The 27,273-nt window shown below is 31.0% G+C and overlaps 3 protein-coding genes across 3 annotated transcripts; 1 reads left to right on the plus strand and 2 right to left on the minus strand.

The window, feature by feature from the left end:
* Positions 1-8,861: 8,861 nt before the first annotated feature.
* Positions 8,862-11,172, plus strand: LOC110672651 (aspartyl protease family protein At5g10770-like). The gene is made up of 2 exons (XM_021835478.2): positions 8,862-9,229; positions 9,784-11,172. Exons 1-2 carry the CDS (start codon positions 9,043-9,045, stop codon positions 11,049-11,051), a joined length of 1,455 nt encoding a protein of 484 aa, XP_021691170.2. The 5' UTR covers positions 8,862-9,042; the 3' UTR covers positions 11,052-11,172.
* Positions 11,173-14,094: 2,922 nt separating this feature from the next.
* On the minus strand, positions 14,095-16,731 carry LOC131176528 (wall-associated receptor kinase-like 22). The gene is made up of 3 exons (XM_058141573.1): positions 15,758-16,731; positions 15,507-15,620; positions 14,095-15,290 (listed from the first exon to the last, which is right to left on the minus strand). The coding sequence occupies exons 1-3, from the start codon at positions 16,611-16,613 to the stop codon at positions 14,224-14,226; spliced, it is 2,037 nt and encodes a 678-aa protein (XP_057997556.1). The 5' UTR covers positions 16,614-16,731; the 3' UTR covers positions 14,095-14,223.
* A 5,736-nt stretch (positions 16,732-22,467) lies between these two features.
* On the minus strand, positions 22,468-26,604 carry LOC110672662 (wall-associated receptor kinase-like 8). Its single transcript, XM_021835489.2, has 4 exons — positions 26,370-26,604; positions 24,823-25,921; positions 24,101-24,214; positions 22,468-23,810 (listed from the first exon to the last, which is right to left on the minus strand). The coding sequence occupies exons 2-4, from the start codon at positions 25,727-25,729 to the stop codon at positions 22,639-22,641; spliced, it is 2,193 nt and encodes a 730-aa protein (XP_021691181.2). The 5' UTR covers positions 25,730-25,921; positions 26,370-26,604; the 3' UTR covers positions 22,468-22,638.
* Positions 26,605-27,273: the final 669 nt, after the last annotated feature.

The raw sequence follows: 27,273 nt of genomic DNA on the forward strand, positions 1-27,273 counted from the left end.
CCTTCAGCAAATCTCGGCAGACTTAGAGTAGAGTGAACTCTTCTGCTGGTGCTTGACTTGTGCTGCTCCTTAAGTACTGCCGCTTTACCCTAAGCATGACCTTAAGCAAAGTCTCAAGCATATTTCGGCTAGTTTGCTCTTTCAAGGCTTGATTTCTTCAATTTTCCTCCATGCTTAAAGAACTTTAAATCTCTTCAAATTATTTCCTATTGCACTCATTGATCTTCGATTTTGCCACAAAATCCTATCAAAATAACAAAAATTACGAAAATCAAATATAAAGTATCTAAAGTTAACAAATAAACTAAAATAAAGCTAAAAACATAAAATATACAAAAATATAAGGGCAAAATGGATGCAAAACTACCCTAAAATGCCTATATGAAGTGAGTGTAACAATTACCAGACTCTAATAGTTTTAAAGATAAGTTGAAATCTGCCCAAATCCAGTTGAGTTCAGATGAAATTAAAGATTCAAATGATGACAATGATGTTGAACAAGGTATGACTCAAAATTCATGGCAAACTAGTGAGTATCAACAACCAAGTGAAGAAGGTGAGACTGATAAAGTATAAGTACCAACTGAACAATCACAACCCAAAAGGTCAATAAGAATCCGAAAGCCAAATCTCAAATATGCTAATGCTACCATAACAGAAGAAGAAGTTGCAAAGGAACCTGAGACGTTTGAGGAAGCATCTCAGAATTCTATGTGGATTGAAGCTATGGAAGAAGAAATTGCTGCATTAGAATGAAATCAGACTTGGGAGCTTGTGCCAAAGCCAAGAGATGTGAAACCTATTTCTTGCAAATGGGTATACAAAATAAAGCAATGCACAAATGGATCAATTGAAAGGTCTAAAGCTCGTCTGGTGGCTCGAGGGTTTAGTCAACAATATGGACTAGACTATGATGAAACGTTTAGTCCAGTTGCAAAGCTTACAACTGTGCGAATCTTACTTGCATTTGCAGCTAATAAAGACTGGAACCTATGGTAGATGGATGTGAAGAATGCGTTCCTGCATGGGGAGTTGGATCGGGAGATCTACATGATTCAACTGATGGGTTTTCAAAATCAATGTCACCCTGAATATGTATATAAGCTGCGAAAGGCATTGTATGGATTAAAACAAGCACCAAGGGCTTGGTATGGTAAGATTGCTGAATTCCTTACTCAAAGTGGCTATTCGGTGACACCTGCAGACTCTAGTTTGTTTGTCAAAATCAATGAAGGGAAGCTAGCTATTGTGCTGGTGTACGTAGATGACTTAATCATGATAGTTGATTAGGAAGAAGAAATTCTCCAAACAAAGGAGAATTTATCAGTTCGTTTTCAGATGAAAGAACTTGGACAGCTCAAGCACTTTCTTGGTCTAGAGGTTGATCGTACTCAAGAGGGAATATCATCAGCAAAAGTATTCCAAAGATTTGTTAAAGAAGTTTGGAATGCTTGGGTGCAAGACAATTTTGACACCAATAGAACCAAATGCCAAAATATGTGCACATGAAGGAAAAGATTTGGAAGATGCAATGATGTATCGACAGTTGGTAGGTAGTTTAATCTATCTAACTTTAACTCGACCTGATATCTCTTATGTAGTTAGTGTGATGAGTCGATATATGCAAAATCCAAAGAAACCTCATATGGATGCTGTTCGACGAATGTTGAGATATGTAAGGAGTACAGTTGACTATGGTATCTTGTACAAGAAAGGTGGAGATTGCAAGCTAGTTGGTTATTGTGACGCTGATTATGCAGGAGATCATGATACCCATCGCTCAACTACTGGGTATGTATTTATGCTTGGAACAGGAGCAATCTCTTGGTGTAATAAAAGGAAACCTATTGTGTCTTTGTCAACAACAGAAGTAGAGTACCAAGCAGCAGCAATGGTAGCTCAAGAGAGTACTTGGCTCATACAACTCATGAAGAATTTACATCATCCTACAGAATATGCAATTCCCTTGTGTTGTGACAACCAATTAGCAAGACGTTTGGTAGAGAATCCAATTTTTCATGTAAGAACTAAACATGTGAAAGTGCAGTATCATTTTCTCAGGGAAAAAGTTCTACAAGGAGAAATTGAGTTGCAGCAGATTAAGACAGAGCTGGTGTTGAGGGGGAGTGTTAAAGCTTGCAACACCAGCCTGATGGTTTCTAGAAGGTTGATTTGACCAAGTCAGTTCGGAATTAGTTTTAATTGTTAATGTTATCTTAATGGGTTTAACTGTTATGAGTATGTTGCTATTTTTTGGCCATAAATTGTTACTGGTTTTTTTCTATATTTTAGTGGTTTAGTTGAGTTTTGTTAGTAAAGTCATGGAGTTTGTTGGAGAAATCATGTTAACGTGTCTTTCTTTGTAAGCCTATATAAGGCTGCTGTTGGATCAAATAAAGTATCTTCCTTTTGAAAACAAATTGAGTTGTGAGCTTTTCATTACTGAGTGCATTCTTATTCCTCTTGAGATTATTAAAAGCTTGTATTTTGTGTTCGACAACCAGACCCACAAGCATACGGATCATGCAATAGTATAGAAAATTATCATTCCCATGAGGATCAAGATAATTACCAAATCTATTGATTATATAGGTTATCCAGATGATTAATATGTATGTAAATAAAGTAATAAAGTAGACTAACAAATATGTAAATAAACTTAAATGTAAATGAAAGTAAATATGGAAAGCTGATATGGCAAGTTAATCTAAAATAAAGTATTAAAATGCAATTATCTCTAAAATAAGGCTAGCTATAACAAACAAATACCAATGCATAAAAAATGCGATTCCAAAGTTTGGAGATTTACATTCCAATTAACTCGATATTAAACTAATGAATGAGTATTAACAAGCTTTGAAGGAAATTAATTTTGAAAATATTTATAATTCTTTCTAAAATAATAAAAGAAGAATTTTAAACAAGTCAAATCCTACTTTTTGTGCTCATGACTTGGTTAAAATCCATTAAACTTAGTAATTAATTTATAAAATCCTTTTACAAATTTTTGTTTATCTCTAAATTTGAATTTGAAGGTTCTAAACTTTAGGTTTTCACCATTAATTTTCACCTCTAAATCTTTCAAAATAACATTTTGAGGAGCCTAACACAAAACGTGTAATAATAAATCACAAGGCAAAGAATCAACGCATGATACCCATTTCATTAAATCAAAATAACATTAATAACATGGTTAAAACAGAGTATTACATCTCAAACTTTGAAATCTAAGTAAATCTACTAACTCATGTTCAATATTACAAGGAAAACTATCAAGAAATTCACAAATGACATGAAAATAAACTAAGAAATAAAAAACCTAGGTAAAGATTCGGTCTAAGGTGATGAAATCTGAGTAGAATCCCACGCCGAGCAGAGGAGAATGTGAAAGTGTAGATACTGTTTTATATAAAACTACATACATACAAGGGCAAAATGGATGCAAATTATATTTTGCATATCTATAAAATGAGAAAGCGTAGATTATTTTATTTTTATTTATCTTATTTATAATGCTTTTAATAGAGACCGAGACATATTTTCAGTTATATATATATATATATATATACTTAATTATGGTAATCAAGAAACTTATATTAATATTTAGCTTTCATTACTTACTTGATATTTTTATAGTATAATAAATGTTTGATATTATTACTTGGGTTAATATTAATAATGTTATTTAGTTTATATATATATATATATATAAAATTTCATTGATTTTTTTTTATTTTTTATTAATTAGTTATTCAATTGCTTTAAATTATGACTAAACTATTAATTTCCCAATAATATATATTTATAAGTTACAAATTATTGAATGATTATCCTTTTAATATTATAATAAGTAGCCATTAGACAAGTTACATATATTGATATATATTATTCTATGTACTTATAATTTTATATGATACATATATATAATTTTTTTTTCCTTTTGCACTATCTTTATACTTTTCAGATTGTTAATATTATTTTTTATAATAATATAAACATTACTAAATAAAGATAATATTTGAATGTATTGTACTTCCTCAATATATTAAGAGGATATAAATTTTTTTTTTTTTGATATTTTAAAGTGATAAAAATGTTCATATGATTTAACCAACATTAAATTATCTTATATTTTTAACCAATATTTTTCAGGGCACTCCATTATATATATATATATATATATATATATATATATATATATATATATATATATATATATATATATTAGTGGCCTCTCTAACTCTTCTTTTTTTTTTTAAATTAAATATAAAACTTTAATAATTTTTACATTTACATAAATGATTAAAATTCTTAATTTTAGAGATTAACTTTATTAATTTGTCTCTAAAAATTTTCTTTTAAATTTTGAAATAATAATTTTATCAAATTTAATATTTAAAATTAGTTTTAGCACAAAATATAAAAATAGATTAAATATTTGAGCAAAATAAAAAAATAATTTCTTTTGTAGCATAAAATTTTGTCCCTATTTTTTTTATCCTATAGAGTCAAAATTGTTAAGTACCATTTATTATAATAATCAAAATTCTTAAGTACTATTTATTTTAATCATTATAAATTATTGTTTTAAAAATTAACTAATTTAAAATTATATCCACACATACTTAAATTCTTAAAACTAAGTTTAGTTTTCCTATGCTTTAACTCTTTCACTCTTAAATCCTAAATAAATTTACTATAAATTCACTTTAAAGATGATTTTTGGAGCTTAAAATATGATGCATTCTTTTTTGATATGTTACATATAATAATGGTGATAAATTATTGAAAATATTTAATGCCATATTATCAAATGTTGAAGATTGGTTAGAATTTTTTCAGATTATTTTAGATTGTAATTTTTTTTTTTATTTTAAGTTCTAATGTGTCTCTATTTAGGATTTCACCCCCAAAAGATGGAGTATTTTTTATACTTAGGCCACAGCATCTGCTTCAAGGATTGGAAAATGTCATGCGCTTTCAGTTCAGTGATATCTTCAAGGCTCTGCTAGGCAACTTTGAAAGATAGTGTTTAATATTTTGATTATAGTTAAAATGCTATCTCTTTTATTTTATACTATTGGATGGCATAAGTGTTTATACTAGTGTTTAAAAGTTGAGAGAGTAGAATATGAAATATTACCCCTCTTAACTTTTAAGGCAGCTTTGAGTAATTTGACTAGAGCCGAAAAGATAATATCATTATTTTTACATTTAACAGCTAATTCAACAGCTACTTTTATAATACTTTTATTTTAAATTATTATATAAAGGGTAAATTTTACTCACGGTTACTAAATTTTATGGATTATTTCAATAAGCTCACTCGACTTTAATTTTTTTTTTCTTGAAATATTTAAATTTAATTTGAACATTATTAAAGTCATTGTATCAATTATTATAGGTTTTTGATTAACTTGCTGATCTATCATCATTTTACAAAATAAAATTGCTTAACTACCCTTTTGTTATATTAAAATCCATTTTGTTTCTTCCTTACCCTTTGTTTTGCACTCTCTCTTTTTGAAACCCAAAAAAGAATAAAAATTTAATAGATGCCCAAAATAAAAAATACGCATCAAAGAATACAAAACATATTCAAGCATCAAAATCCCATTAATTGAAAGTTCAAATCAGTGAATCCAACATCCAAAATCAACAAATAAATATTCAATAAGTCCAAAATCAAATATTAACAATTGAAACTCAAAATCAACAAAAATTAGCGAATTAGGGGAAGGGCAAATTGCAATAGTTAGCATTACACTATGGAGAGGCTTGAAAGCAATTGTGAAGGCAATGAAGATAAGATCGTGTAAGAAAATCTAGGATAGAAAGGAAAGTGAAGAGAGTGTCAATCAGTTTAAAAATTAAAACTCTAATAAAATAGACCATTAATTTCCACCTCACATATGCTACAAATAAACGATCTTTTAATATTTTTGATACAAATTAAAAGATTATCACTCCTTTCAAATTTTGCTTCCTTCACAAATTAAGTATGACACCAATAGTTTTTTTTTTTTTTTAAAGAAAGGAAAATAAAAAAAAATTCCAAAGAAAACTATAATAACATATATATATATATATTTTTTAAATAATTCTCCATACATTTCCTATTTTAGGACTCCATGAACTTTAGTTAGCATTAAAACCACCCTCACCTTTTCAACCTTGAAATGAAACAAATATCTACGACAACATATTGGTATTTTTTTTTTAAAGCCATAATTAGAAAAAAAAATTTCAAGAAAGTCGACAAATTTAAGAACTTTCAAATAAAAAAAAACCCACTAGCCAAGAAATTAAATGGCACCAAAATATGCATACCCACCACACCTAAAATCCAAAGCAATATATAGCAAAAAAAAAAAAAAAAAAAAAATCTTAGACAGCTTCTTTTTTCGGAAAAGGAGACGAAATGAGTGGATGAGAGATTGTTAGAGAGTTATGGGCTTCTTGATTCTGGGTGTTTTTGGATATTGGAACAGAAGTGTATGTGAAAATGGCAAGTCTTTGATGCTTCCCATTTTTAAGGGTATAGGAATGGCCAAAAGCCAAAAAAAAATTTTCTTACTACTGTATGATGGATGGTGTTTTCTGGACGAGGCAAAGAATATTAAAGAAGAAGAAGGAGAAGAAGATAGGTGATGGTGGGTGAATTTGCCTACAAGAGAAAGGCATATAAGATGGAAGAAGAAATAGTGAAAAATATGAAATAGGGCTATTAATATAGTAATGTGGTAATTTCATTCGTAAAATGATGACAGATCACCAAATTAATCGGAAAATCTATAATATCCAGTCATAATGACTTTAATGATACTCAAATAAAAGTTAAATCATTTTTAAGAAAAAAAATGAAAAAAATTTAAGTTGAGTGACCTTACTATAATAATCCATAAAGTTTGATAACCATAGATAAAATTTAACCCTATATAAACAATTAACCAGTTAATATATAATAACTAACAGTTAGTAAAACAGCTGACAATTACTAAAATAGTTAATATTTACAATAGCTAATATTGTGGATCAAACCTAAGTATAGTTTCATTCAGCAAAATTTGAGCAGGTTTCATTTCATCCTTAGACATAGGCATACATGCAACGGGCACCATTGCAGAACTCTGGCCCAAGGGTTATCATCAGTGCCTGGTCACTGGAAACACTGGTTTGCACAATCTTCAAGCTTCTGGTAACACAAATAGAATTTGTTTTCTTTGAAGCCACTGTGTTTATGTTATATAAATGTGGATCAGTAATGCTAATAGGTGCATGGATGCTTTGATTAAATATTATTGCTATTGTTAAAGGCAAACTTTTGGATATGTTTCAATCCCCAAAAAATTAATTCAGAATCTCAATTCAAAATCAATCTCCAAACACAAAAAGCAAACACAAATCAAACCGAAATCACAAAAGGAGGCAACAAATCTAATTGAATAAAACCCAAGAACTAAATCCTATCTGCAATTTCGCTTGGAAATTGACTGAAGAATATAATTGTGGTGTTTTAAATATTTCGCAGTTTTATATTAGTAAAAAATCAGCCCTTTATCGAAATTCAAATAATTCTCAAAGATTTTACTAAGCTGTTTAACATTAAAGTTCTTATTAAGAAGGCACTCTTCAAAAAAAAAAAAATTTAATACTGCAAAAAAAAAAAGAAAAAATTTATTTTATTATTTTATAATTTTATGATTAAAATATATTAATTTTAAGATTTTCTAATTAACTTATTAATAGTTCCAATCGTAATATTAAATTAATTAAATTAATCAGTTTGATTTGATAAAGTCAGTTGGGTTGTTGGATCTTCTTTGTCAATGCCAACCACTAGTTGAATTAGTTTCTATTTGGGACTTTGTTTTGGGGGTGTCTGAAAGTCAAATAAGGCCTATGATTTTTATGATCTTTGAAGGCCTCAGGAAGGTTTTTAGAAGAGTTAGCTGGGCTAGCTTCATCTCAACGTCCAATTCCCTCTTTTTTTAGTAGGGAAAAAAAAAATTATACTTAAGTTTTTGAGGAATAGCAAAATAATACATTAATTTTTATTTTATTTTTAAGTAATAATTTAATTTTTAATTTCGTTAATAAATTAATATCTGCAATATGAAATTATACCATATAACATATTAAAATAATCAAATTTCAAAAAAAAAAAATTATTGCTATAAAAAATTAGAATGAAGACATGAATGAGTGTATTATGTATTAAAAAAAAACACACTAATCAATAGATATTATAAGCAGCTGATTAAGTAACTTAATTGATCTTCTTTCATTTTTAGAATGAATAAAGTAAGAGATTTGAAGTTCGAGTCACTTTAACTATTTATTTTAAGATAATTTATCTTTATAGTGAGAAAGAAGATGATTATTTCTATTTTATAACTTATCAATTATTATTCGATCCATTATTGAATTTAAAAGAATAGATATTAATTAAAGCATTACTTAGAGATGAACGGAAGATTAAGGAACGAAAGCTTAGAGTTGATTGATATCTAATTAGTACTAAACACAACACAAAATTAAAATGATCAATAGATACGGCATACAAAGTAGTATCCCATTATAGAAAGGAACAATATCGAACACACATGTCCTTAACAGGTTTTCCCACCACCTTCTCTCTCTCTCTCTCTCTCTCTCTCCCTCCCTCCCTGCATGTAAGCTGTGACAGCTGATTCCGTGATGGGCGAGTCATTATCTTATGAAAAAGCTTAGCAAACCGATAAAATCATTGGAAATTAAAAACTTCATATCCCACGACCCTACCGTCCACTACTACCTCGTCTTTTTTTTTTTTTTTTCTTCCTCTGCTCAAGTATTTGCACGTGAATCCCCAGTAATTCTCATGCACCAGTGGGTCCTTTAGCCAACCCTTCCTCTCTTGTTCTCTTGCCAAACTCCAACTCGCAAGAATCTCCTACTCTCTCCTTTCTTTTCTTTCCCACATGTTGCCAGATTTTATTTTTCCCTCTTCTTCATTTTTATTGACAAACCATTTCTTCGCTTTCTTCACTGTGCTCAAAAATGGCAGAAGCAAGACCTATTTTGCCATTGAAACAAGCTCTTTTTCTTGTTCTTTCTTTTCTTGCTCTTCTCCTCACTGTTGCTCTTCCTGGGGTTCAATGTTTTCAAGAGAAGAAAGCCCTCAGCTTGCAGGAATGGCAATGGAAATGGGAGGGTTATACTTCAAGTTGTCTCTCCCAGAATTCAAGTGAGTACTGCCAAAGAGAAAAAGAAAAAGATCAGAAAATATAGTTTAGGCCAGCCATTGCATGGTGACCATGTCTCTTTTTCTTAGCTTCTTTACTTTATTCTTCATTTTGGGATCTGTAATCTACTAAGCGGTTCCTATATATATATATATATAACTGCTTTCTTGCTTTATGGGAAACACCTATTATTGGTCTCTGTCTCTCTCTCCTTCCCTTTAACTTTGTTAGATTGAAACTGGATGTTATTGATAAAAGCTTGCCTTGACTTTAATTTCCTTTTGATTGCAAAATGCAGCCTATTATTGAATTATTTAGTGTTGTACTTCAATTTTTATCAGCAAATTTCCGGAAACTAACTGTTTTTAATTAGTTAGACCTGCACTTTTTCTACATATACCTTCATGCATTAGTTACCTAATAAATGCATCCATACTCCTGATCAGTTGCTTTGATCTTTGTTCTTCTTGATGCTATTTCATTGTGTGCTGAGAAAAGTAAATTGCTTTTGTGATTAATTTTTTGAGAGGAATTTTATTTCTGTTTGGAATTACAGGATCGGAGAAGGGAGTAGCCATATTGGAAATGAAGCACAGGGATTCCTGCTCGGGCCAGATTACTGACTGGAACAAGAAGCTACAAGAAAGTTTGATTCTTGACAATTTTCAAGTTCGGTCACTTCAATCTCGAATAAAAAAGAGTGTTCATGGCAACATTGAAGATTCTGTACATAGTCAAATCGCATTAGTTTCTGGTGTAAGACTTCAGACATTGAACTACATTGTTACAGTAGAATTAGGTGGTCGAAACATGACAGTGATAGTAGACACAGGAAGTGATTTAACATGGGTTCAATGTCAACCTTGCAGACTATGTTATAATCAACAAGACCCTCTTTTCAACCCTTCAGTATCCCCTTCGTACGAAACAGTTTTATGTAATTCATCAATTTGCCAATCCCTCCAATTTGCAACTGGGAATTCAGGAGTCTGCGGGAGCAACCCACCAACCTGTAACTATGTTGTTAACTATGGTGATGGTTCCTATACCAGGGGTGAGCTAGGGACGGAGCATCTCAATTTAGGAACAACCCCTGTGGACAATTTCATATTTGGATGTGGCAGGAATAATAGAGGTCTCTTTGGAGGGGCTTCAGGTCTTATGGGATTTGGAAGGAGTGATCTTTCATTGATTTCTCAGTCTTCTGCAATATTTGGAGGAATTTTTTCCTATTGTTTGCCGAATACAGCTGCTGATGCTTCAGGTTCATTAGTCCTGGGTGATAATTTTTCAGTTTACAAGAATACAACTCCCATTTCTTATACTAGAATGATTCCCAATCCACAGCTACCTACCTTCTACTTTCTCAACTTAACTGGTATTGGCATTGGTGGGGTGGCTTTGCAAGCACCAGCCTTAGGTCAAGGTGGCATACTGATCGATTCAGGGACCGTTATTACCAGACTTCCTCCTTCAGTGTACAGGATTCTGAAAGCAGTGTTTCTGAAACAATTCTCTGGGTTTCCTTCTGCACCCCCTTTTTCAATCTTGGATACTTGTTTTAACCTTAACGGATATCAAGAAGTTGATATTCCTACAATAAAGCTGCACTTTGATGGAAATGCTGAGCTGAATGTTGATGTAACTGGGATTTTCTACTTCGTGAAGACTGACGCATCTCAAGTTTGTTTGGCTCTTGCCAGTCTCTCATTTGAAGATGATATCCCTATAATAGGAAATTATCAGCAGAGAAACCAACGGGTTATATATAATACCAAGGAATCCACGTTGGGATTTGCTGCAGAAACTTGCAGTTTCAACTGAGCACATGATTTAAAAAGTATTAGGCGTGTTATTGTGAATATGTTTCTCTGATGCAATTGCCAATATCTTCTTCTGTTGGCAAAGAAGTAGTACATCTGTAATTTTCCTCATTTCATATCACATATAAATAGCTGTCTTAATCCACTGGGATAAGGTACAGAATACGTAAGAGCCCTTGCCTATTTCTTAAAACTGTTTCATAATTGGGTGTTATAATGCCACCTCCTAACACAGCCACACGTGTGCAAGCAATATATATTTTTTCTCCATAATTAGACTGTTTGAATATAAGAAAAAGATTGAGGATGCTCTAATATGGTGGCTTGTGTGTTTTTTAGATGAAATTTGTCTTTCATGGGGGTCTTTGAAATGAAGCACAACAAATTTCATTTGTTTCAACCGTATCAGGTAAAGTAAAAACAAAATGTTAAGGTATATCAGTTTTTGTACCAGGAATCTACACATTACGCAGAAGATGACAAGCAAAATTGTTCAACTGCGTTCAGTACAAATCAAATGCCACATCTTTCCCAGAACAAGATGAATCTATTAGAATCTGCAAAATTTAATTATCCAACCAAGAAAAAGTAAATGGACCCGGTGGAAATTTCCAATGTTGGAGGGAGCTGAGGTATCTCTTCAATAATGTCCAAAAGTATATAAATGTGCTTCTGCTTCAGTAAATGGCTGCTTTCCTGGCATGCTCAACCATACGGACCAATAACAATATCTAGTGAAATGGAATAGAAAGGATAGCTGGTGACCTAACAATTAGTTGTCAAGCAGAAACTAGCATACCATCTCCTTTTTTTGTCTTCAACATTTCCACTGGAAGGATGGATAAGTCAGGATCACTTCTGGGTATCAGTTTGTAATAATACATGGAAGAAGGCTAAAATCTGAACAACAAAGGAATGCATATTGGTACTGGGTATATTAGGAACATGGTCATATATATAAAAATCATAGCATTCATTCTCTCATTTTGAAAACTCGAAATTACTTGTTCTGCATAGAATGAGCAGTGCAGTTGATGTCGACTTGCATCTTATACTACTAAACCAAAAGATCAACTAACCCTGCTTGGAGTTATTATATAACTTATCAGGCCTCCAACACAAGATGAAAATTACACTGCTGCATATTATATTTAAGGCAACGATCCTTTGCTGCAGTTATATACATATAAAGTAACAGCTTTGTAATGGTTTAAACCAGTTGCAAACTAATTGATAACTTATCTCAAAAATTTAACAAATTGCTACTAAAACTATTATAATAGCAATGATTTAAATCTTTTCAAGGCAATGGTTTTTATCCGTTTCAAAAATGTAATTAAACCATTACTTTATGCTACAGCAATGGAGGTAAATGTAGTGATTCCTAAATCACTGTCTTAGATCATAATTAGTGAGAGACTATGAAATTTGTTCTTTCTAAATTTCCCAAAGCATTTTTCTATATGAATGCCACTGGCAAACTTGTTAAGCAAGCATAACCACACATGGCCTCGTGGGATAACTGATAATAAAATATGCACAATCTGATTGCTTTTCTACATAACCACTAAAGGACTCCTCAAAGGATTGTTTGAATGTTAAAGTTTTGTTTTCTAATCAGAGTTTAAAGAAGCAAGAAACAACTTAGATAATAGGCACTAAAGAAGTAAGAAACAACTTAGTTAATAAGCACCAACTTATAGTGAAATTGATTACAATCTTCAAGCTCTTCTAATCATCCAAAAGTATGAGCATAATTTTTTTGTTTTTCCACATTAACTGATCACTTTGCATTGCTTACCAAAAATAATATGAAACTAATTTTAAGTAGAACTTTCGCAGTCATTAGATTAATTTCATTAAATTCAAGAAGATAAGAGCTGTGTGTTATGTTTTCAATGTAAATATTTAGCAGATTTTTTTTTTTTCAATTTGTTATGATTTTCTATTGAAATTTCTTGTATAAAAGCTATCCTTGAATGATAAATGTGGAGAAAACACTGCCCTTCTTTGAAAAATCAATGGTATGTCTAGGAACAAAAGTGGGAGAGGAAGGGAAATAACTACAAAGTTGAAATCCCTCTTCTTCCTGTTAGGTTTCTAGTTGGTCAAGCTGTAGGAATTAGAATTTCACATTAAAAGTATGACAAATCAAAGTCAAATTTTATATGAATTTGGATTTTTTTTTTAAAATTTTACATTCAATATTAGTTTTAGATATGATAAAGAATATCTAGTAATTCATACTTGGGAAATTATTAGATACACTCATGTAAATATGGATATCATGAGAACATTTATATGAGTGACAGAGCACATACTTGTGTGTAGTATAAAATTTGCCTTATACTTCACTCTCAACCCTTACCGCTTATTCGGGAGAAAGTTTTTGAAGTGAAGGGATGGGTTTTTAAAGTTTGCTTCTTTGGGAGGAATTTTTCTAAAGGAGGTTAGGTTTTCGAAGGTTTCAAAACTTCCAAAATACTCACTTTTTCAACCCATTAATTTAGTAGGCTCGGAGGTTTTATTATCTTATCTTTCATTATCTTACCTTTATCTTATTTTATAAAATCTTCTCTCATTCCATTCAAATATACTATTATAATATTAAAACTAAATTATTATTTAGTCTATAGATATTAACATTATTTAGAGTTTTATTTTTTCCCTCTTTCCCCTTCTTCTCTCCCTAATCTCTGTGCCTATTTCTTCTCTCTTTCATATCTCTCTCTCTCTCCTCCCCCAATACAAAAATAACGAAATTGAGAATGTTAGGATTCTAGTTGGTCAAGGCATGGACTTGGAATCCCTCGTTGAAAATATGAGATTTTAAAATGGGATGGCATGATTCTCCGAAATCCATTACAATTCCCTTCATTAAATTAAAGAAAAAAAAATTCGTGTCAAAGTGGATTTAAAGAGGAGTATAAAGAGTGCGTACATGTTGCAGAACAAAAAGATAGAAAATAACAAATAAATAATAAAAAAATGCAGGTAAGGAAAAAATTTCACCTTTGCTTTCAGAAGTATCAAATAATCTTGTGAGGCGTTCTTAATTACCAACTATTAGAAACTAATGGTGGAATGTCAATTGATAAAGTACCAATGGTAGCAAAACTTGACCATGTTGAACAAGCAGCTTCAGCATCTCCAAGCTTGCATTTAATTTCTTCTCAGTGTATCTGAGCAGCATTCAAATCCTTTCGAGAAAACTGGATCGCCTCCAACTCCATTGTCACCAGTTTCATTGAAGGTCGTTTCTTTCCTTGAACGTTTAAGCATCTTTTTGCAAGGTTAGCAACAACCATGACTTCTTCTTTGACACAATGCTCCATGATTCGAGGGTCAAGCATATCAAAGAATTTGTTATTTTCCATCATATGAATAAAATGCGAGGCTAAACCAATGATTTCTTGGGACATTGCAGAACAAACTGGTTCTTGACCAGTCAAGAGCTCAACAAGCACTACCCCAAAGCTATAAACGTCACTTTTCTCTGTAAATTTGCTTTTGTGAAAATATTGTGGATCCAGGTACCCAAAAGTGCCCTGTACATTAGTGGTAAGGTGAGTCTGGCCAAGGCCCATGGATCTTGAAATTCCAAAGTCTGATACTTTTGCCCTGTACTTTTCATCCAAGAGTATGTTTTTTGACTTGACATCTCGATGAAAAATTGGTATACCCGCTGCAGAATGCAAATAAGAAAGTGCTCCTGAAATTTCTATGGCAATTTGCAAACGCATTTCCCAAGATAATTGAAATTCCTCATCTGGGTCATGAAGATATCGAAAAAGTGTTCCATTGGAGATGAATTCATAGACAAGAACAGGAACACCCGTCTCCAAGCAACATCCAAGTAGTTTTACCACATTCCTGTGATTAATTTGTGATAAAATGACAACTTCATTAATGAATTGTTCAAGCTCTGCTTCCTCTGTTATCCTGAATTTTTTAACTGCAACAATTCTTCCATCAATCAACATTCCTTTATAAACAGTACCTTGGCCACCTTGGCCTAAAATTCTATTCACATTGAAGCGATCAGTAGCCTTTTCCAACTCTTTTAAACTGAATATTTTGGCATTCTCAACATTGCCTTGACTTGAACATGTTTGCTGCTGTAACATTCTCTTGAAGAACTTTTCCCTCCGCCTAATGTTGTTTCTTTTCTGTATAGATTTATATAACCACCGTATACCAAGTACAACCACTAACAATACTAGAACGCCACCGAAAAAACCTAAAATACCAAACTTTTCATTGTCAATAATAAGTGGATTATTTTATTTTTGATGGGCTTATAATTTGTTTCATAAATAAATTTTGTTTTGTAAAACTACTCTACCAAAGATTAACTTGCATATTTAGATATAGTACAAAGCTTCATAATCACAAAGCTTCACAATCCACTATATTTCAATTGCATAGAATTAATCTGGGGCAAGAAGAGATTTACCAAAAATGATAATCCATATCATATCGATCACACATTTATATGATCCAGGAGTATTCACACATCTTGTAATCCATTGGCACGAACTATACATTGGGTCTTTGCATTCATCAATATCTAAGTAAAAGAGAAATTTATTTGCACATAATCAGTATAATTTGTCAAATTATGTGTAAAACAACTATAAATATATATGTAAATAGATAACTGAAAATAACACAATACAATTTTGTTTTGGGAAGTAGAATTTTCACCTGTGCATCCAAGGTAAGGATTGCCCTCATAGCCATTTTTGCAAGAACATAGGAATCCTGCCTTATAGAAAGAAATGTAGCTTGTAGTGCAATTTGCTCTTTCAAAGTCATCATATTTCCATATGCTGGAATTGATCCTCCAAGTTAGCTGCATCCGAAACTGGACAGGGGAATGCGTTTCTTCCTTGGAAACCCATGATGATCCGTCTGCTAGAAAGGCCAACTTGCAATCATCTTTGCGTTGATAATTACCATCTGTAGCCTGAAAACTTGCATTGAAAACCTGAAGGAATGAAGGTATCACAGCCTGACAACAATTGTAACCATTACAATACTTCTGTATCCAATAGACATCAGAATACGTAGTTGTGAATTTAAGAAGCATTTCTTTCCAATCAACATCATTCTGGGCAAGGCAGGTTGAGTCGCACCCAACGAGTTGGGGCGTATTATGTGTCAATAAAGCACGGGTATTGCAGCCTATTGCAATGAATATATTCGAATCAGACAAGAAGAAAGAACTTCCTGTCAAGTTCACAGGCAAACCCTCATCCCTGCTAGGGCAATTGGAGGTTATTATTGGACTCCTGACATTAGCTGTGCCGCCTCGAAGATCAATACCGAGCAACTCCATATTGATTCGCCTTAAGAATGCTGTAGGAGGATAGCTGGTAGTGTCACACTCAATCTCAAACCATTCATCCATATAACAATCCTTACCCAATCCAAATGGGTAAGGAATGCTAATATTTCCGCAATGGTCTGCACAGTTAGGCTTCACCATTGGTGTCCTTGCTATTGCCAACTGAATAGTTAGCAATAGTGTAAAAGTGAAACTGATCAGAGATAGTGCCATTCTTGCTCTTTCTAGGCGTTTCTCTTGAGAGCTTTTGAGTTCAAGTGAAAGCTAGTTGAGGTCATGAATCGAGATTTTTCTTTGCACCATCTGGTGAATTTGTCATGCGAAAGACAGCGAAAACTTCTTTAAGCAGGAAGCAGAGTACGGAACAAAATTACAAGCAGAGTTTTTCTCTGTACCAATCAGCTTACAAGTCATCTTTGCCAACTCAAGTTGCAAGGAACATCCCAAATCGAGTCTCGATTCATTGTCTAAAATGGACTTTTATCTTGGCATGAATACATCATTCTCACATTTTCCACCCATTTCCATATTCAGTCAAATTCATTTGCATTGAAATTCCTTATAATAATGAAGTCTGCAGTAAATTCAATGCAAGAGAAGTCATCATTTAATAATTAGTTGAAATTTCCAGTCTCAATTATTTTTTTCAAATTTTCAGATAGATAACTGTTCCTTATACTTAACAAAAAAATATATATATATATTGTTCCTCGTTGTGTTTTGGTAGGATGATTCTCTCCTTGGCCGTCGATTCTTGTTCTGTAAGATGGAGGAGCTCCATGGTCTGATGGTCAGATGTACAAGGATGAGCGGCGCTACATGATTGAGAAATCGGGCCTTCCTTTTAGGTGCCCTACCCGATAAAGTATAAGGATGCTGTATTTAGGAGTGTGCAACGATGGATTCGATTCCGAACAGAACTGATAAAATTAAAATTTAAAAATTAAAATTTAAATTAAATTGATTATTAAAAAAAATTAAATAAAATTAAATTAAAAATATCAATTCGATTTTAAATTGGTTAAATTAAATTTAATAGAATTTTATATTTTTAATATTAAATTTTAATAATAAAAATATTAAAAAAACTTAAAAATTAGAACTAACAAATCTTAAAGTTTTTTTTGATATATATATATATATATATATATATATAATTTTAATTTAATTTAATTTTTTAATTTTTTATAAAAAAAATTAAATTAATCGATTGAATTTTAAAATCAAATCGATTCAACTAAGTTAATTTAATTCAATTTAATTTTTTAATTTAAATCAAATCTACCCACCCCTAGCTGTATTTTTCTACATTGAGCCTTTTATTGGATTTGATAGTGGGCTTATAGGTCGTAATGTTGTCCCGATTATAATAGCTCATTTTCTCTTTTTCTTTCAGAAGGTCATGGCCTTGTAACACTTCCTCTAGGGTTTTATGACTATTTCTAATAAAATCTTATTTTTTGATTTAAAATAATAGTTTTTTTTTTTTTTTTAAGTTTTGGGCCTTTGTTTTTTGGGCGTGGGGTTGTTGGTTGAACTTAGGTATCTCCGGTGTAATTGAGCTTGATCTTTGTAGTTTTAATCATTCATCTATGAAATCATATTTCATTAAGAAAAAATAGATTTTTTTAAAAAATTTTATTTAGGGAGGAAAAGATGGAGAAAGAAATAAATTAAGATGCATATCTCATTTTACACTAGATTAAAAATTAATATGAAAATATTATAAAAAGCAAATTACTAATAATAATTATTAATCAAAATAATAACAAAAAATTAAATATAAAAATATATTTATAAGACAAATTAGTAAAAATTAATATATATATATATTAATTAAAAATTAAGAAAAATTAATTAGTACTAAAAATTAGAAATATAAATAATTTTCTAATAAGAAATATATGAACAAAAAATAAATTATAACAAAAGCAAATTAAATAAGAAAGATAAGAAAGAAAAAAAAAACAAGAAATTGGATAACAAAGAAAAAAGATAAAGAAGAAAAATAAGAAAGAAAAAGAAAATGAAGAAGAAAATAGATAAGAAAGAAAAAGTTAATAAAGAAGAAAAATAAGAAAGAAAAAGATGATTGGGAAGAAAATATATGAAAAAAAGATTATTAAGAAAAAAATAGGTAAGAAAAAAAGATGATGAATTAGATAGAAAAAAAAATGATGAATAAAATAAAAGAAAATGAACAGTGATTTATATAAGCGAATTAGTAACCGATTTTAATAATCGAGTGTCAGTTGTTAATTTTTTTAAAACACTGTGCAGAAATTTTTGTGGAAAAAATTTTATAACAGATTCGCAATCAGTTGCAAAAACGGTTATAAAAATTGATTGTTGATAGCAACCGATTCATAAATAAGTTACAAATAAAAAAAATAAAAAAATTAGACGAGATTGAAGAGAAATTTTACAACCGATTTTATCGATTGTAAAATCGATTACTAATAATGATCGATTTCATTCGATTACAAAAATTAGTTATTGTTAGCAAGCGATTCACAAATTGGCTGTAAATAAAAAAGAAAAGCAAAATATTGAGTGAAAATTTTAAGAGGGAAAATTTAGCAATCAATTATTGATTGCTATTAGCGATCAATTTAATTCGATTGCAAAAATTAATTACTATTAATAACTGATTTTGTGAATCAACGTCTAAAATTAGAGCTTTTTTTAAAAGGCTCTAAATTTACAAGAAATTCATTATCATTTGTTATTAACAACCGATTTTTGTATTCAATTTAAATTGATTGTTAATAGCAACTAGCAATCAGATTTATGCAACCGATTGCAAATTAATTCTTGAATTTGGGAGTCAATTAAAATAACTCTTTAATTTAGTTAATATTTTTAATCAATTAAAATAACTCGTTAATTTCGTAACTATTTTAAATTTGTTGTCGTTAGCAACTAATTTTTAAATCGATTGCTATTAGCAATCAATTTCTTAATTAGATACTAACTAATTACTAATAGTAATCGATTTTAAAATCGGATGCTAATAGCGACCGATTTTAAAATTAGATGCTAATCATATATTCAAGATTTTTCTAATATCATTAACAATCGATTTTTGAATCAATTGCTAAATTTTTAAAAATTAATTATTTTATTAAAAAAAATTGAAATCATAAATCGATTATAAATTTGGTTGCTAATAATAACTAGTTTCAATCGATTGCAAAAATCGGTTGCAAAACTGATTTTTTTTTTGTAGTGATTGCATAATAAAATAATATAAAACTAATTTTAAATAGAATTTTCACATTTATTAGATTAACTTTATTAAATTCAAGAATATTTATATTCTAAATTTAAATATTAAACAGATTTTTATGTAATTTATTATGATTTTTTGTTGAAATTTCTTATATAAAAGTTATCCTTGAATAATAAAATGTGGAGAAAACACTTCTTTAAAAAAATCAATGGTGTGTTTAGGAACAAAAGTGGGAGAGAAAAGGAAATAACTAAGAAGTTCAAATCCCTCTTCTTCCCGTTAGGTTTCTAGTTGGTCAAGCTGTAGGATTTAGAATTTCACATTAAAATTATGAGATATCAAAGTCAAAATTTTATATGAATTTGGATTTTTTTTACTAACTATTCAATATTTAAGTTTTAGGATATGATTTTCTTAAATTTATAATTGGTGACAAAGTTGACTCACGCAAATATAAAATTTAAGATGGACAAAGAGATACTAGCAGATCATATTAAAATTCTTAGTAACTTCGTAGAATTTGGAAAGAGATACACTGCAGGTTTGATTAAATTTACCTTAATTATTATTATTATTATTATTATTATTATTATTATTATTATTATTATTATTTTAAAAAATAGATTAAAATGTTCCTAAAATTTAATTTCATCTATAAAATATTCTTTTATTCATTTTACGCCTATTTAGACATTAATTATGATTTTAAAAGGTGCCTAATGATAGAGAATATCTAGTAATTCATATTGGGGAAATTTTTAAATGTACTCATGTAAATATGGGTACGTTTTATAAATCATAAGAAGTGGGGGAGCATATACTTTATAGTATCTTATAAAATTTGCCTCATACTTGGCCCTTCGCCCTTATAATATTAGAGGTACATACATTATAATTTTGTCTTTTCATATTAATCATAGAAAGTTGGAGCTTTGGAGAAATATTTTAGAGTCAAAGGGTTTTAAGTTAAGTAGAACGAAAACAGAATACATGCATTGCAAGTTCAATTAAGGCCGAACTGGTGATAGGGAATGAGTTAGTTTGGATGGAATGGTACTGCCCCAAAGTAATCACTTTAAATATCTCGGCTCAATCCTTCAAGTAGATGGTCAAGTAGATGGGGGATGTGAGGAGGATGTTAGTCATAGGATTAGAACCAGATGGTTGAAATGGAGAAGTGCCACGGGAGTTTTATGTGATCGCAAAATTCCCAATAAATTGAAAGGAAAATTTTACCGTACAACCTTACGACCAGCCATGTTATATGTTAGTGAGTGTTGGGCATTGAAGGAGTCGTATGTGTCTAAAATATGAGTTGCAGATATGAGAATATTAAGGTGGATGAGTGGTCATACTAGACTAGATAAAGTCCGTAATGAGAGCATTAAAGAAAATGTGGGAGTGGTGCCAATTGAGGATAAGTTGAGAGAAGAAAAATTAAAGTGGTTTGGTCATGTGAAGCATAGATATACGGAGGCTCCAGTTAGATAAATAGAGCACATTAGATTAGAGTATAGAAAGAAAAGAATGGGTAGACCTAAACTAACTTGGAGAAGAGTAGTACAACATGACATAGAAGCATTACACATTTCTATTCACTTTTCAGTCCATCTATTAAGGATTAAAACTTAACTTAATGAGGGCCCATTCATCAAGCAAGGAAATAAGCACACAAGCAATAAATCAAAATATAACAATCTTCATTTAAATGGCTAAATCAGTTCAAAACCACAAAACAAATCAATATTTACAAACCCATCTCTAGAATCTCAATAAACTACTCACAAATCATTGTTTAAACATAAACCCAAATGAAGAAATGAAGAAATAATGGAAATGTAAGCTTAAAGGGGTAGAAAACTCACAGATTTGCAGGATCTCTGCAGAAAAGTGCAGAAACGTGATCCTTGCTGCTGCTGGAAGAAGATGCAGAAAGTGCTCCTCCTTTTCCCTCTTTCTATCTTTCTAAAAAGGACTCCCTTGCTCTCTATATGGAAAGAAAGTGATAAAATGGGTCTTTATATAGGCTAAGGGACTGTTCTAGAATGGGTAAAAGGGGGAAGGATCCAGAAAAGGTGAGGTAAAAAGTCGAGTAACGAAATGCCACGTCAACAATTTTCCAAAAAAACGACATATTGAGTCGGTTGTGTCGCGGGTTGTGTCGCTCTCGGCGTGAATATCTGACGATCGACACAACCTGCGACATAAGCTAATTCGGTTGTGCTGCAGGTTGTGTCGCTCTCGGCCATTTCTTCAAAATTTTTGCAATTCGATTTTAATTTCCTCCAAATGGCTACTCTGATCAAAATACATCAAATTTATCCAGATTTAACCTACAAAACAAATAAATTCCAAAAATTAAACTAAGAAATGTGAAAATTGTAAAATTGACTAAATATATACTAATATCTATAATAATGGCTATGAACAAGGGTAAATTATGTGCAAAAATTACTCCTAAATGATGATCTAAAATGCATGCATCAATTTCCGAGAATTTAACCCAAAATTGTTTAGAATAGAGAAAGAGAATCCATATAGCCGATTCCAAATTCTTAGGATAAAAGCTTAATTGAGTTAAATTAAGTGTATATATATATATATAGGGAGTCCAAAGCGCGTGAGAGAGTCCTTTCTTATAGATCTCATGAAAAAACATGCACCACATCTAACCAAAAACCTTAAGGCAATGGATTTATGGATCATTTTTATTTATATGTCTCTCACTTGTCCCATCTTCCTTTTATGTGAGAATTTCACATTTGCATATTCCAAATAATATATATATATACATCAAAGTGGATTTAAAGAAGAGTACTATAAAGAGTATGTATATATTGCAGACCAAACTGATTCATAAAATAACAAACAAATATATAAATAATTAAACAAATGAAGTGAGGAAAAAATTTTACCTTTTTCTTTGGAGGTTTCAAATAACTATTAACACAAAAACCTATGGCTACAAAAGTTGGAAACGAATTCTTGTGGGACGTTCTTATATAATTACCAACTATTAGAAACTGATGGTTGAGTGTCAATTGATGAATTACCAATGGTACCAAAACTTGACCATGTTGAAGAAGCAGCTTCAGCAAATTTAGTTTCTTCCCAATGTATTTGGGCAGCATCCAAATCTTGTTGACAAAACCAGATCGCCTCCAACTCCATTGTCACCTGTTTCATTGTAGGTCGTTTCTTTCCCTGAAAATTCAAGCATCTTTTTGCAAGGTTAGCAACAACCATGACTTCTTCTTTCACGCAATGCTCCATGATTCGAGGGTCAAGCATCTCCAAGAGTTTATCATTTTCCATCATATGAATAAAATGTGAGGCTAAACCAACGATTTCTTGAGACATCGCAGAATAAATTGGTTCTTGGCCGGTCAGAAGCTCAACAAGCACTACTCCAAAGCTATAAACATCACTTTTCTCTGTAAATTTGCTTGTCTGAAAATATTGCGGATCCAAGTATCCAAAGGTGCCCTGTACATTGGTGGTAAGGTGAGTCTGGCCAAGGGCAATGGATCTTGAAATTCCAAAATCTGATACTTTTGCCCCGTACTTTTCATCTAAGAGTATGTTTTTGGACTTAATGTCCCGATGAAAAATTGGCACAGCAGCTGCAGAATGCAAATAAGAAAGAGCTCCTGAAATTTCTATGGCAATTTGTAAACGCATTTCCCAAGATAATTGAAATTCCTCATTTGGGTCATTAAGATACCTATGAAGGGTTCCGTTGGAGATGAATTCATAGACAAGCAGTGGAACCTCTGTCTCCAAGCAACATCCAAGTAGTTTTACCACGTTCCTGTGATTAATTTGTGATAAAATGACAACCTCATTAATGAATTGTTCAAGTTCAGCTTCATTTGCTATCCTGGATTTTTTAACTGCAACAATTCTTCCATCCACCAACATTCCTTTATAAACAATACCTTGGCCACCTTGACCTAAAATTCTATTCACATTAAAGTGATCAGTAGCCTTTTCCAACTCTTTTAAACTGAATATTTTGGCGTTATCAACATTGCCTTGACCTGAACATGTTTGTTGCTGTAACATTCTCTTGAAGAACTTTTCCCTCTGCCTAATGTTTTTTCTTTTCTTTATAGACTTGTGTAACCACCGTGTGCCAAGTGCAACCACAAGCAATACTAGAACTCCACCAAAAACACCTAAAATGCCAAACTCTTCACTGTCAATAATAATTATCTTACTTTTTTTAGATGGGTTTATTTGTTTCATAAATAAATTTTGTTTAGGAAGAAAAAACTTCATATCTTATTGAACAAAATAAAAAATGAAGAATTAAAAAATAAAAATAAAAATGAAGGTTTCCCAAACTAAAGAAGACGTACAAAACTACTCCACCAAAGATTAACTTGCATATTTATATATAGTATAAAGCTTCATAATCCACCATATTTCAATTGCATAGAATTAATTTGGGCAAGAAGAGACTTACCAAAAATGATAGTCGAAGTCATATTGACCACACATTTATATGATCCTGGAGTATTCACACATTTTGTAGTCCATTGGCACGAACTATAAGTTGGGTCATTGCATTCATCAATATCTAAGTAGAATAGAAATTTATTTGCACATAATAAGTACAATTTGTCAAGTCATGTGTAAAACTATAAATATATAAATCAAACCATTCATAATTGAATACAAATGTTGAACCAAATAAATGATCTCTCTTGTTTGGTTCACCTCTCTCTCTCTCTCTCTTTTGTTTTTTAGGAACAATTTCGGCATTCAACCATACACTCCATTTATCTCTAGAGAAAAGGAAAAGGTCTATTGGAAACAAAAGGCAATTATATTTAAATATTCTAATTTTCAATTATATATCCAAACCTTCAAAATTGAATATAATTATAGCGAAAATCTCAAAATCAATTTGAAGATTTTGAAAATTGTCCATTAGAATACTAACTGATAACAAAAGGAAGCCGAAAACTATTGTATAGTCAATGCATGTTGTGAATAATAGAATAAATCCTAAGATTTTGAGGTTACTCCTAAACTTAAATGTTAGGATATGTGACCAAAATTAAAACATTTAGATATAATTGCTCCGTTGGGCCTTTTCTATTCAATTAGTAAAAAAAAAAACAGCATAATAAGATAACTAAAAATAACACAATACAATTTTGTTTTGGGAGGTAGAATTTTCACCTGTGCATCCAAGGTAAGGATTGCCCTCATAGCCATTCTTGCAGGAACATAGGAATCCTGTCTCATAGAAAGAAATGTAGCTTTTATTGCAATTTGCGGTTTCAAAGTCATCATATTTCCATATTTTGGAATTGATTCTCCAAGTTAGCTGCATCCCAGCCTGAAGAGGGGAATGCTTTTCTTCCTTGGAAACCCATGCTGATCCGTCGGCTAGAAAGGTCAACTTGCAACTATCATTGCTTTGATTACCATCTATAGCTTGTAAACTTGCGTTGAAAAACTGAAGGAATGAAGGTATTGTGGCCTGACAGCAATTGTAACCACTACAATACTTCTGGATCCAATGGACATCAGAATATGTAGTCATGAATTTAGGAATCATTTCTTGCCAATCAACATCATTCTGGGCATGGCAGGTTGAGTCGCACCCAACGAGATGAGGCGTATTAGGGGTCAATAAAGCACGGGTATTGCAACCTATTGCAATCATTAAGTTCGCATCAGACAAGAAGAAATAACTTCCTGTCAAATTCACAGGCAAAGAACTTACTGTCAAATTCGCAGGCAAAAAACTTCCTATCGAATTCACAGGCAAACCCTCATCTCTGCTGTGGCAATTGGAGGTTATTATTGGACTCCTGACTCTAGCTGTGCCGCCTTGAAAATCAATACCGAGCAACTCCGTCTGGATGCGACTTAAAATTGCTGTAGGAGGATAGCTGGTGGTGTTACACTCAACCTCAAACCATTCATCCATATAACAATCCTTACCCATTCCAAAAGGGTATGGAATGCTAATATTTCCGCAACGGTCTGCGCAGTTAGGCTTCGCCATCGGCGCCGTTGCTATTGCCAACCGAATAGTTAGCAGTAGTACAAAAGTGAAATTGATCAGAGGCCTTGCCATTCTTGCTCTTTCTTGGTGTTTTTCTTGAAAGCTTTTGAGTTCAAGTGAAAGCTAATTGAGATCATAAATCGAGATTTTTCTTTGCACCTTCTTGTTTGATGTGCGAAAGACAAACGAAAACTTCTTTAAGCAGGCGGCATGCATGAACATCTACAGTCAACTCTCCATTCAGAGTCTAAATATGACTTTTATCTGGGCAAGAAAAATTCCATTCTCACGTTTTCCAGGCATTCCATTCGCAGTCCAATTCAATTGGCATATTTTTCCTTTCCCTTGTTTGGCATTGAAATTTCCAATCTCCCATTTTTTTTAAGATGAATAATTGTTCCTCATGGCTAACAAAATATAATATGATTTATTTTAATCCATGAGTTTCAATTTAATGATATTTTGAAAATTATTTTTAAGTTTTTGTCCCAGTCAACTCGAAATTTTTTAATTAAATTTAAATAAGCCCAGCTTTTGGTAAAAGAATTAAAATAATAATTTCTCTGATTAAAAAAAATAATAAAAATTGAAAAACATCACCTATATTCAAAAACACAAAATCCAACCATTCAACAACATCAAACTGAAAAATATCAACCCAGAATATAAAAATGTCAACACAAACTCAGAAATCAAAAGCCAAAACACAAACCCAGAACAAGCATTCAATTTCCAGCACTCTCTCTATTGTTTTCGTGTACTTCCCTTCCTCAAAAATCTCAGTCCCTTGATTTTGATTATTATCCCTAAACAGCAGCTTGACGAGGATTGGATCTGCTCTGGTGAGAGTCGAGGTTGATTCCGAAGTGGAGAAGCGGGTGTGGAAGGGAGGAGCGGTAGCGAACACCGAAGGGGTAGTGGTTTACTCTGCATACAACCCTTTTTTTTTATTTATTCTTTATATATATATATATATATATATATATATATATATATATATATATATATATATAACTTTTTTAAAAAAATTTTAAAATTAATTAAAAAAAGCATGTTAAATATTCATAAATTAAATTTAATTATAAGATATTAATATTATATTTTAATTTTTAATAATATTTTATTATTTAATTTTTATATATTGATTAAAAAAAAATATCCGCCACCGCCTGCATTTGTTCCGGCGAGAGGTGTTGCAACCGGTTATAACAATCGACCCACTGCAACAAGTCACAACTGGGTCGCACCACGAGAGCTGTTTATTTGTTAAAAACAGTTTTCTATTTTTTATTTTTAATTTCTAAAAGAATTATAATTCTTATTTTTTATGAAAAATAAAAAAAAATGCAAAATGGTATTCAGTTATAAATAATTCAAAGTGATTTTTTAATTAAAAAATAAAAAAATTATTATATCTTATTATAATTTAAAAAATAAATCTTTGTCAAAATATATTTAAAATTTTATTTTATTTTAATTTTGTATTATTATAAATGAATATTTTTTAAATAATTATTTAATTTTAAAAATTAAAAAATTATAATGTAATATTAGTTATAAAAAATTATGGATTTCCATTTAAAAAACAAAATTTTTGTTATAAAAAAAAATAAAAA

The sequence above is a fragment of the Hevea brasiliensis genome, unplaced genomic scaffold, assembly GCF_030052815.1.
Source record: "Hevea brasiliensis isolate MT/VB/25A 57/8 unplaced genomic scaffold, ASM3005281v1 Scaf151, whole genome shotgun sequence".
NCBI classification, from domain to species: domain Eukaryota; kingdom Viridiplantae; phylum Streptophyta; class Magnoliopsida; order Malpighiales; family Euphorbiaceae; genus Hevea; species Hevea brasiliensis.